The sequence below is a fragment of the Ornithorhynchus anatinus genome, chromosome 5 (genome assembly GCF_004115215.2).
Source record: "Ornithorhynchus anatinus isolate Pmale09 chromosome 5, mOrnAna1.pri.v4, whole genome shotgun sequence".
In the NCBI taxonomy this organism is placed as follows: Eukaryota; Metazoa; Chordata; class Mammalia; order Monotremata; family Ornithorhynchidae; genus Ornithorhynchus; species Ornithorhynchus anatinus.
Window position 1 is genome coordinate 41,453,915 of NC_041732.1, and position 13,192 is coordinate 41,467,106.

General features: G+C 43.3%; 1 protein-coding gene across 4 annotated transcripts in view; it reads right to left on the reverse strand.

Annotated features, from left to right (window-relative positions):
• The window catches only part of SH2D4A (SH2 domain containing 4A), a 72,418-nt gene that overhangs the window by 32,931 nt on the left and 26,295 nt on the right, over positions 1-13,192 (reverse strand). For all 4 annotated transcript variants that reach the window (XM_029066726.2, XM_007664491.3, XM_029066727.2 and 1 more), the window contains one exon: positions 7,463-7,634. In XM_029066726.2, the coding sequence (XP_028922559.1) occupies positions 7,463-7,634 (172 nt within the window). The remainder of the gene's footprint in view (positions 1-7,462; positions 7,635-13,192) is intronic.

Consider the following 13,192-nt stretch of genomic DNA (forward strand, 5'->3'; position numbering starts at 1 on the left):
GAGACTCGCAAAATAAGACTCATTCCCCAAGCACTTTTCCTCCCCTGGATCTGAGTGTGTATGTATGTGTATAGGATTCTTTTTTGTTTGTGTGTGTGTATGTATGTGTCCTACTCTGCTTCTCTTCCCACTCCATCGTCTAGGCTTGGCACAATGCCATTTTTGTTTGAGTTTGAGTTTTTATTTGAATACAGTTTTTTATCAGAACATTTCTTTGGCTTCTTCTCCCCAACCCCAGCCAATGACCAGTAAAATGGCCAAGAGGTGAGCAGCAAGCTGGGTGGATTTGTCACAGTGTCTCCCACATTGTCTTCCCTTAGCATTTCTTGGGTTTGTTTTTTTGAAGGATGGTGCAAAGATCAGAGAGAAAAAATAAATGGAAATCAATCTCATTAAGTTTTGAAACCCCAAAGGTTACCCTTTGGGACTGCAAACTCATTTTGGTCCATGCTTAGAGCCTTCTAGACACAGGAGAGCTTACTCATTTAGCTTGACTGTCTAAAACAGTGAAATGCACCCAGTGTGTATGGTGAAAGCCACATTTTAAGTGGCATCATTTGTAGTTGGCTGCTGCCTTTAGGAGAGGCACTTTAGACAGACTGTGCCAGGTTTTCCTGGGTTCTTTCCCAGATACAGAACCAGGGGAAGGTCAGAGAGGAGCCCCATCTCCAAAAGAAGCAATGCTGAGGGGTTTGAACCTGGCAGCTGTGTGGTCTCTTGCTTTAACTCATGTTTTCATTCCACTTTCAAGTACTCAAACTTTTATGTCTAGTTTTGCATTACTTGGTCCAGAATGCAAACCACCTCTGTAAGAAAAAGACTGCTTAAATTCCGTGGAGATAAAACATCTAAGAGGAAACAGACCTAGCTTTGTTCTGAAGCCTCCCTATTCTTCAAGGCCAGAGTATGCACAATGATTAATGAGTCCCTGGCATCTAAAATTACCTCTAAACAAAGAAACCTTCCCAAAGGGCCTGTCTTTGATTTGTCACATAGTGACCTCTAAATATCGATCACAACTACTACCTTCCATGTTAATGAAGAGTTCCCTACCACTCTCCTCTTTGTCTAGTGCTCCCTATAATGTTCCATCCAACAATAATACTTCCAATTAAACATTAAACAGTAGCATAGCTCTTTTCTGATGAGTTTTCCAGATTAGATCAACACATCTGACAAGAAAGAATAGTAACGGAATTTTGCGAAAGGCATTTGACTTGGATGAATAAACATCAAATTGTGAACTCTGAGCTCTAATATCAAATAGTGTTCTTGCCTCTTTCTGTGATTACAGGTAAATCACTTAATCTCAATGACCTTTGATCGTTTCTTCTCCATATGAAAAATAATTTCAGTATAGCATAGGGGAAAGAGCACAGGACTGGAAGTCAGGAGACCAGGGTTCTAATCCTGGCCCCACCACCTGCTTGCTAGGTAACCTTGGGCAAGTCACTTAACTTCTCTATGCCTCAGTTTCCTATCTGTAAAATGGGAACAAAATACCTGTTCTCTCTTCCTCTCAGAGTCCCATGTGACAGTCCAGTGTCCCAATGTCCCATGTGTCCAATCTATTTATCTTGTGCTTAGCACAGTGCTTGGCAAATAGCAAGCACTTAATCAATCAATGGTATTTATTGAGAGCTGACAACATGCAGAGCACTATATGTAAGGGGTTGGGAGAGTACAATTTAATAAATGCCATCATCACTATTATAACCTGAAAAATTGTAATAATCTTGATAATATATATTATAGTACTATTTTTATCAGGGATATTATCACTTGTTTCACCAAGAACAAATGCTTTTAAAACCTACCTCTTATGACAGCAATTTGAAGGAAAGTTGGGAAAGACAAAACCAAAAATACCTCAACAAAATTATACCAGGGTATGATTATTTCAAAATCCTCTCCTCCTCCATTGTGTTCCTTTTCTGAGGCTGTTTGTTTTATTTTGATGCTTCCTGCCACTGTACACAGGTACATCAGGAACTACTAAGAGTAGTTTGTGATGCTATGCAACGGTTCCACTTTTAGCTTTATATACCCTTTGTCCTTCTTGTCTTATGCCGTCGAGTCATTTCCGACCCATAGCAACACCACAGACACATCTCTCCCAGAACTCCCCGCTTTCCATCTGCAATCATTCTGGTAGTGTATCCAGAGAGTTTTCTTGGTAAAAATACAGAAGTGTTTTACCATCACCACCTTCCGTGCAGTAAACTCGAGTTTTGACTTGTAGCAGATTTCCTTCTACTCCCTAGCCACTGCTCAATCTAGGAATGGAATGGGTAGGCCTCTGCTTGACACCCCCTCCCATTGCTGAGAATGGTCGAGTACTGGAAACTCTCCAGGTGCGACCTTGAGGGGGCCAACCTTGATTAGCTTGTATCTATTCCAGTGCTTAGAAGAGAGCTTGGCACAAAGTGCGTGCTTAACAAGTACTATAATTATCACTATTACTATTATTATTGGGTAGATTCATTTAGCTGGACATAGCTATGCTGCCTCTCCCTGTGGTACCTAGGTTCTTTTACAGTGAAGCCAAATTGGATCAAGGGATATAATTTTAAAAAAAATTTCTGCTCCCAGGAGCACATGGATTAATGCACATCACTATTATTGTTAGGTGCAATTTTATTGCAAGAGGTGCCCAAGATCACCACAAAGCACCTTTTGGAAACTTCAAAAGAGAAAGCAACCTTCCTCCATCCTTGCGTTATGGACAGGGAACTAATCTACCAATACTGTTGTATTGTACTTAGTACTAAGTACTTAGTACAGTGGTCTGCATATAGTAAGCACCCCCTCCCGTAGCTGAGACTGGCAGAGTACTGGAAACTCTCCAGGTGAGACCCTGAGAGGGGCTTTTGTCCTAAATTGATAGTATTTCCTCCTACCATCACCTTCCCAAAGAGATCAATTAGGACTGGCTGTTCTTTTCTATCCGTTTTGATATGACTGTTTCCCTCTCACCTCCTCCGCCCCCCCCCCCCCCACATTCATTGCTATTCCACGCAAACATTTCCTCTGGGTCACATTATTTTAATCTATCTTCTATATTATAGTTCATCATAATTCATGAAATGGGTGACAGCACAGCGGTGGGCTGCTGCTACTGGGGTCTCAGACCTAGTTTATTCCATAATCTCAGAATTCAGTCATTCTTCCTACCAGCTACCGCAAACACAGCACTTTCCACTGGGCACAGAGGGGCTGGGGGAGAATAGGTGCATGGCTCTCAGCTCAAACTATCCCCTTACCACAAAATAACTTATATGTGTGACCTGCTCATGACAGAATATACCTCTCTCCTCAATCTATTTTATTTATTGAGCATTTACTATGTGCAGAGCACTCTACAATACAATAGAGTTAGTAAGCACTGTGGCCTAGTGAGAAGAGCATTGGCCTGAGAGTTAGAGGACTTGGGATCTAATCCCAGTTTTACCTTCTTGGCAAGTCACTTATCTTCTCTGTGCCTGAGTTTCCTTATCTGTAAAACAGGGATTCGATCTCTATTCTCCCTCCCGCTAAAATTGTGTGCTCCGTGTGGGACAGGTATTGTGTTCAACTTGATCATCTTGCATCTACCCCAGCACTGTTGACACAGATTAAGCACTCAACGATTACCACAATCATTATGATTATTAGGGAACAGAGTCTAGAGTAGGGGTTTACACCTCATGACTTGTCCCCTCAACTATTGGTGTATGAGCAATGAGCCAGTAAAGGTGGCTATTGGGTATTTTCAAGGGCACAGTATGCAAGTGTGCAAGACTTTCCCTCTCAGTGACACACTCATGGATTCTATCTTACAAACTCGTGGTCAGGGAATGTGTCTACCTACTCTGCTGTTATGTTGTACTCTCTTCATTACTTTGTATAGTGCTCTGCACACAGTAGGTGGCTCAATAAAGACCATTGACTGACATCAGCAGCATTGCCTTCAAATCAAAGGATAATTCTAATATAGCTGTTAAAAAGACAAAGCTGTATGTGATCTCTGTCTCACTCAATCTCTTTCTTGCCCTATTTCACTCTCTTTCTCTCTCCATACCAATACATTATTTTTCCTAAAAGGTACCCAAACTAATTTCCAAATCAGAATGTGGTTGTAAGAATGGGATAGGGTGCCTGGTACAGTGGGCATATCCAGCAGCAGGCCACCAACGTTGGCCTCACCCCAGACTTAGAACATGGACAGGCAGACCTTGACTCACGATTTTTCTAATTTGATGAACAGCATTCCTCAAGTTCTACATTTGCACTCTTTTTCAGCTTTATTACACATCCATTTCTACTTTTCAACAACACTAAACTGGTTACATCACATAAGTATCCCTACTCCTTCCCTACCGCCATTTCACTCACCTTCCACCATTCATCGCCTGCAGCATTTCCGTCTTTCCATTTCCACCCTAAGATCACCCCTATCTGTCCCCTGAGCCCTCCCTCTGTTCAGTTTGTCATCTTGGCTTTTATTTGGTAGCTGTGGTTATTATTTCTGATATCCCTATCGCCCTCCCTCTTTGGCTCCAGCCCCATTCTATAAGACCAAAGGGCCAGAGGGCTAGGCAGGTGGTGACTGTGGCGGAAGACGATAAGAAGGCTGCTGCATCACCCCTACTTCCCTACTGTTGTCATCCTCCGTCACTGCCTACTCTCGTTCCCCAGTCTTGCCTCAGCTCCCCAGCTCTGCAGCTCTACCAGTGGGCAGACAGAATACTGTGGAAAAAACATCAAAAGAACAGAGTAGGGAAGTGTCAGAAATGGGGGAACAAAGGAGGGAGAGGGTGAGTTTAGAGAGCAGGGAAGGAGACCAGGACAGGGCAGGGAATTTGGATGGACGGGGGGAAGGAGGACAAAATTTTCTGGCTGACAGGAAATTTAGGACAGTATTATCATTTCTTTAGTCAGAATATCACCATGGCAACTCGGTGAGTGTGAACAAGGTCTTCACAGTCTGTATTTTTAGTATTCTATGTGACTTTTATGTTATGATGAATGTTGTATACAACATGAAGACAGTACAGTAATTACACTGCTCATTTATCATTCACAAATTTTGAGTAACTTTGGTAAATACCATAAAAAGCCCAACATAAAAAAACACAATCCTAGGCAATTTTGCTAGTAAAAACAGAAACCAGGTACCAATCTCCCCTTTATTACAATATGTGTAACATTGTTTCTATTGAGAAAATCGGTCCCAATATGCAACACTTTGTGATAAGATGCAGCTTTCAGTATTCAATTATGTTGTAAATCTGATGACTAACTGACTGACCTTTGAATCTGAGTGGCTGGTCTGTTGGAAATTTTGGTCTCAAGTGGGCAGCAGTAACGGAACTAAGATGTTGGATGCCTGCATATACGGAACTATGTCACCAGTTCCTGGGGTCTGAAATGAACTCCTAAGATCCAGCTGGGCACCAATGTTATGTTGTGTCTTGAGGAAATTTTGTATATTAAAAATTTTTTTTCAATGACATGTTAAGCGCTACCTATATATCAGGTACCATACTAAGCACTGGGGTAGATACAAACTATTAGGTTGGACACAGTCCCTAACCCACGTGGGGCTCACAGTCTTAATCCCCATTTTACTGATGAGGTAACTGAGGCATGGAGAGGTAAAGTGACTTGCCCAAGGTCACAGAGCAGACAAATGTCAGAGCTGGGATTAGAACCCAGGTTCTTCCGACTTCTAATGCTCTATCCACTGGGCAGGGAATGTGTTTGTTTATTGTTATTTTGGACTCTCCCAAGGGCTTAGTACAGTGCTCTGCCCAAGTGCTCAGTAAATATGACCGACTGATTGACTAGGTCATCCAGCTTCTCTAAATATGACATGGGCTGGGGTACCGAGTGTGAGGCAATGTACTCTCTCATGTTGCTTTTCACTTATCCTAGTTTAGATGGAATCTATGTCCCTATAATCCAAACTTCATTTTCAATTCTCTACCAGGCTCTTCTCACCCTTTTCCCTAAATAATTTAGCGTTGTACTTTAAATTGTTCATATCTCTTTGCATAACCTTTTTTCACTGGGCTCCTCTGCTCTTTTCCAGGGTCAACTTCAACCTTAAAACTAAAAAGTAAATCTCTCTGAGAAAGATTTTGGTTTTGAATTTATGTAGCATTCTGCAAAATCTGACTCAGGGACAGAAGTTTGGAATATGAGAAGGAAGTTATTAAAAGATGTTTTTCCATCCAACTAGGGCTGGAACTGTTTATAACCATGGGTTTATGGTCATGTTCCCAACTTGGCCTGGGACCAATTTTCATTTTTATCTCTTTTATCTATTTCTGTTTCCTGAAGCACTACTGTACCATAGGCTTGCCAATGTACAAAGTAAAAATGACCACATAAAATGCGGAGCTATCAAAACACATTTTTTTTTTCCACTTATGGCATTCACCAAGGCTGACAGGCCTCCATAATAAACATGGACTTTAGTTCAATCATTTTTTTAAATGTCAAGAAAAAATCAATTTCTATAAATATTTCCAGAGTACAAACATCAAGCTGATTTTCAAATTCTAATTTCTCAAACATTTGAAATGAAAAGCAGTCTTTGTCTCTTGAGCAAAATGCAAGCAGGCATGAAAAAATAACACCTATCCTCACACTTCGAACAATCAGTGTTTGTGAACACCAAGGAATAAATTCCAACTGAAAAGGAAAATTGATCAGCTAATATTTGGAGACTTCAAATTTAAAATGTAAGATTTAATACAGCAAACTCTAAATCTTTAAAGTCAGCATATATGGTGGGGTGGTTGAAATGAAAGCTTTAGAGCTTTAAAACCCCGAGGACACTGAAACTCTATTTCTGAAACTATTTTATAGCACTTACTGAAACATTTGGAACCAGACTGCTTTTCCTATTAGATAATGCTACTAATAATCTAATAACAATAGTATTTGTTAAGTGGTTAATATGGGCCAAGAACTGCACTAAGCATTGGGCTAATCATAGATACAAGATAATCAGATCCTACATGGAACTCACAGTCTAAGTAGGAGGAAGAACCGGTTTTGAATCCTCATTTTGCAGATGAGGGAACTGAGGCACAGAGAAGAAAAGTGACTTGCCCAAGGAGACTCAGTCAATCACATTTACTGAGCACTTACTGGGTGCAGAGCACTGTACTAAGCGCTTGAGAGGATACACTCTAACAATGAACAGACACATTCCCTGCCTACAACAAGCTTACACAGCAGACAAGAGCCAGAGCCAGAATTAGAACCCAAGTCCCCTGAGTGGGTTCTAACTCAGAGCTGGGAATGAGCTGAATTCAAGAAAATGAAGTGAAATAACTCTCAGACTTCGGGAGATGTTTTCCAGGATGGGTAAAGTATGATAAAGCCCAGGCTCTGCTCATCCAGTTTTCTTCTGAATTTTCCTCTCCTGATTCATAGCCCTAGCGGAGATTCGCAAAACTCAAGCATTTACCTGTGTTCTCTCTTCTTTAACTGTTGCAGCCTCCTTAGCTTCTTGCCCTGATTTTTTTTCATCTGCAGCTCTTTCGTCAACATTTTGGGTCTCCCAATGGCTCGCTGTTGATAGATCAGAATGCAGAGACTGCGTTTCAGAAGTGTTGGTCAATTCCTTTCCTTGAGCTTTTCTGAAAAGACATAAAACAGATATACCCTAGATTATCCTTCATTCTACTTGCAAGGCTCTTCAAAAACTGAAGTCTGCATTTGCCTGAATCAAGTACCAGGTGAGACCCAGGTTTGCTCCCAGAAACATTCCTCTAATACAACTGCAAGCAGCTTGAGAGCAGGGATTGTGTCTACCAACTCTATTGTACTGTACTTAAAATAATAATAATAATGTTGGTATTTGTTAAGCACTTACTATGTGCAGAGCACTGTTCTAAGCGCTGGGGTAGATACAGAGTAATCAGGTTGTCCCACGTGAGGCTCACAATCTTAATCCCCATTTTACAGATGAGGGAACTGGGGCACAGAGAAATTAAGTGACTTGCCCACAGTCACACAGCTGACAAGTGGCAGAGCCGGAATTCAAACACATGACCTCGAACTCCCAAGCCCGTGCTCTTTCCACTCTGCACACAGTAAGCACATAATAAATACAATTGATTGAATAGTATTACCTGTACCCACCCCTTACCCACTGTATTTGGAGTTCTCTCAGAAAGGCCACACTGGGAAGCGGCATAGCCTAGTGGAAACAGTATGAGCCTGGAAGCAGAGGACCTGGGTTCTAATCTCAGCTCCACCACTTGCCTGTTGTGTTACCTCAGGGAATTCATTTAAGTTCTCTGAACATCAGTTTCCTCAACTGAAAAATGTAGATTCAATATCTGTTCTCCCTCCTGATTACATTGTGAGTCCCATGTCAGAAATGGACCATGTCTGCCCTGATTAACCTCTTTCTACACCAGTGCTTAGAACAGTGCTTGGCATACAGAAAGTTCTTAAAGAATATCATAGGAAAATAAAATCCCCCTTAGGACCAGACACTAGTTTACTCCTAGAAAAATCAAAGGACCTGTGCTCAAGGGTTGCCACTCCTTCAGTACTGGGCTACAACCTCCCAGAATCTCTTCTTATCTCCCACCCACAACTGAGGAGGGAGTGGGTCAACATGGCAAGAGGAGAGCGGGCAATAGGCCTCAGGAGGGTTGGAGCCTTACATCTTGTAGCCTGCCCAGGGAAACTGGCACCTTCCAGGTTCTAGGCCTCAGAAAGCATTCACCTCTAACCTCTGCATCCACCAATACTTTCACGAACATGTAGAAATATGCTACCAGTCAGGGTCTCAAAAGACTCGATTATCATAGTTGCACAGTGAGCTTGTTCACAGGTCCACAATATGTCACGTGATTTATTTCTTCATGCATCTGAGTCTAGGCACTTGCACAAGCACCAAGAATAAACAAATAACTATTTAACTTGGAATTTTGTAGTGCTCAATGGGTGGACACCCCTTTTCCAACCCTCAGAAATGGTCAGCATTAGTAGAATGATAGCTCTCCAATAATGAAATGTCATGCTCTATGATAAGATGGTAAAGTGGAAAGTGCACAGGCCTGGGAGTCAGGAGGCCTGGGTTCTAATCCCAGCTCTGCCACTTGCCTGCTCTGTGACCTTGGTCAGGTCAGTTAACTTCTCTGTGCTTCAGTTCCCTCACCTACAGAATGGGGATTTAATAGCTGTTCTCCCTCGTTCTTAGGCTGTGAGCCCCATGTGGGACCTGGCTATCTTGTATCTACCCCAGCAATTAGTACAGTGCTTGGCACTTAACATATATTATTATTATTGTTATTAATGAAATGTTTCAGAGAAACGTTTCATTTGGTTTCTTCCTCAAAAGTGTACCAAAAGTGGCAGTAAGAGGTCATATATGTTTCTAAAACTAGTTTAGTAAGTAAGGCAGAGACTCTAGACAACATACGCTAAAACCAAAAATTTTCTTCCACTTGCTTCTAAACTGCAGAAAATTGCATTAATCTTGTACCTTACGTTCCACTTCTTTGACAAAAAACCCTCATTTGTATGGTAACCTACTATTGTCTGCTTACTTCAGTAATGCCTTTGACACTGTCGACCATCCCCTCCTCCTCCATACCTTATCTCACCTTGGCTTCACGGACTCAGTCCTCTCCTGGTTCTCCTCTTACCTCTCTGGCCGGTCATTCTCGGTCTCCTTCGCTGGCGCCTCCTCCCCCTCCCATCCTTTAACTGTTGGAGTTCCTCAAGGGTCAGTTCTCGGCCCTCTTCTGTTCTCCATTTACACTCACTCCCTCGGTGAACTCATTCGCTCTCACGGCTTTGACTACCATCTCTATGCAGATGACACACAGATCTACATCTCCGCCCCTGTCCTCTCCCCCTCCCTTCAGGCCTGCATCTCCTCCTGCCTCCGGGACGTCTCCACCTGGATGTCGGCCCGCCACCTAAAACTCACCATGAGCAAGACTGAGCTCCTCATCTTCCCTCCCAAGCCCGGTCCTCTCCCCGACTTCTCTATCACCGTGGATGGCACGACCATCCTTCCCGTCTCTCAGGCCTGCAATCTCGGTGTCATCCTTGACTCGTCTCTCTCGTTCACCCCACACATCCTATCCGTTACCAAGACCTGCCGGTTTCACCTTTACAATATTGCCAAGATCCGCCCTTTCCTCTCCACCCAAACGGCTACCTTGCTGCTACGGACTCTCGTTATATCCCGGCTAGACTACTGTGTCAGCCTTCTCTCTGACCTCCCTTCCTCCTCTCTCGCCCCACTCCAGTCTATTCTTCACTCCGGTGCCCGGCTCATCTTCCTGCAGAAACGATCTGGGCATGTCACTCCCCTTCTTAAACAACTCCAGTGGTTGCCTATCAACCTCCGCTCCAAACAAAAACTCCTCACTCTAGGCTTCAAGGCTCTACATCACCTTGCCCCTTCCTACCTCTCCTCCCTTCTCTCTTTCTACCACCCACCCCGCACGCTCCACTCCTCCGCCGCCCACCTCCTCACCGTCCCTCGGTCTCGCCTATTCCGCCGTCGACCCCTGGGCCACATCCTCCCGTGGTCCTGGAACGCCCTCCCTCCTCACCTCCGCCAAACTGATTCTCTTCCCCTCTTCAAAACCCTGCTTAAAACTCACCTCCTCCAAGAGGCCTTCCCAGACTGAGCTCCTCTTCTCCCTCTACTCCCTCTACCAGCCCCCCTTCACCTCTCCGCAGCTAAACCCTCTTTTCCCCCTTTCCCTCTGCTGCTCCCCCTCTCCCTTCCCATCCCCTCAGCACTGTACTCGTCCGCTCAACTGTATATATTTCCATTACCCTATTTATTTTGTTAATGAATTGTACATTGCCTTGATTCTATTTAGTGCCATTGTTTTTATGAGATGTTCTTCCCCTTGACTCTATTTATTGCCATTGTTCTTGTCTGTCCGTCTCCCCCGATTAGACTGTAAGCCCGTCAAACGGCAGAGACCATCTCATCTGTTGCCGACTTGTTCATTCCAAGCGCTTAGTACAGTGCTCTGCACATAGTAAGCGCTCAATAAATACTATTGAATGAGTTTATACAAAATTATGAAGAGTATAAATCTAGTGAACACAAAATTCTTTTCTACTAAATCCATCCAAAGGGGTGGATGAGAGAACATCCAATGCAGATGGAGTGTTGTCAATTCTAAACAAAGTAAAGGAAACATTTGTTCACACAGTAAGCATATGGCATTCACTCAGACCCAAAAGAAGCTCTGCAGGCAGAAAATATCAATAAATTCAAGGGAAACAGTCCATAATGGATTACTAGAAGAAAAGTGAGTGATGTTGGGAGGGAGAGTTAGAGATGTTAGACGATCCTTCCCTAAATATTCGGATGGATGTCACTATGCTCCAGCACATACCATAAATAGATGTTCTGTTTATTTGGGGGGTACAGCTTTATGAAAAGCATTTTTTGGCCATAGCATGCTTCATGGCACAGCTCTGTAGCTGTTAGCAAATCATTAAAGATACTTACAGCATCACAACCTAATTGCAAGGAACTTACAGCTGCTGGCCTTCCAGCAAATCAATCAGTGATAATCACTGAGCATTTACTGTGTACAGAACATTGTACTAAGTGCTTGGGAGAGTACAACAGAGTTGGTAGATGTATTTCCTGAACATAGTGCTGTGGAGTTGAGAGTGGGGTGAATGTCAAGTGCTTAAAAGGTACAGATCCAAGTGCATAGGTGATGCACAAGTGAGAGGGAGCCAGGGAAGACGACTAAATCGGGGAAGGCCTCTTGGGAGAGATATTATTTTAATAAGGCTTTGATAAGGCTTTCATATTAATATGTCTCCTCTTCTAGACTGTAGCAGGGAACGTGTCTGCTAATTTTCTTGTATTGTACTCTCCCAAGCACTTAGTACAGTGCTCTGCACATAGTAAGAACTTAATAAATGCCATTGATTGATTGATTGATTTGAAACTGGGGACAGTGGTGGTCTGCCATACCTGAGGTGAGAGGGAGGACGTGGCAAAGGAGTTGATGGTGAGATAGATGAGACTGGGGCACAGTGAGTGAGCTGGTGCTGGAAGAGTGAAGTGTGCAGGCAGTGCTATTAATAGGAGATCAGGGCAGTAAGTTAGGAAGGAGAGAGATGAATGACTGTTTTAAAGCCAGTGGTAAGGAGTTTCTGTTTGATCCGGAGGGGATGAGCAACCACCTCCCCTTCCACACAAACCCAAGGACGCATACAATGATTTCCCTCTAGGTTTTCTACAGTTCAGCCCCACGCTTCCATAGAAGGATAATTTTGATCCTTAAAAGAAGATTCTGCTGCAGCATTCTAAGAGGACTATGAAATAAAGACCTTGCTCGCTGATATCATGCACATTACTTTGAAGCAGCGTGGCTCAGTGGAAAGAGCCTGGGCTTGGGAGTCAGAGGTCATGGGTTCGAAACCCGACTCTGCCCCATGGCAGCTGTGTGACTGTGGGCAAGTCACTTCACTTCTCTGTGCCTCAGTTCCCTCATCTGTAAAATGGGGATGAAGACTGTGAGCCTCTCGTGGGACAACCTCATTCCCCTGTATCTAGCCCAACGCTTAGAACAGTGCTCTGCACGTAGTAAGCGCTTAACAAATACCAACACTATTATTGGCCCCATCACGCTGCACCTTTGGGGATCTGCAGGGAATGAAGTGAACCCAAGTATAGCTGGGCCAACTATGCCCATAGGTCAGCTCGTTGACATTTGGTAGATTTCAAAGAGGATGTGATTAAGACTGACAGTTGCTTTTCCTTTAATCTATTCAAAAATTTATTGCACTTGTAAAAGAGGTTCGATTTGATGACTTTCCTCAAAGTTCACAGATGGAGCCCAATGTTGGGAATGAAAGGGTTACTGTTGAGGCCTATTAGGTCGAGGGCTTGCATTCTTAAGGCAACTCAATAACTAGAAACAGTGGTGTTGGATGATGAACAGAACATCAAGGTGCTAGGTCAATGGTTTGCTGAACCACCATCAGTAGTGACCACCAGAAATGGTCAGAACCAAATAAGAACACCACTGCCCCCATTGAGCTGAGCTTGTGGCTTCACTCTGATGACTGAACAAGGCACAGAGATAACGATGATGATTTTTAAGTCAAAAGAGGCTCATTTGCATGGTTGTGCCAAGCATATGTAACATACAAGAGCATGTTAAGCCTTCTCAGTAGACTG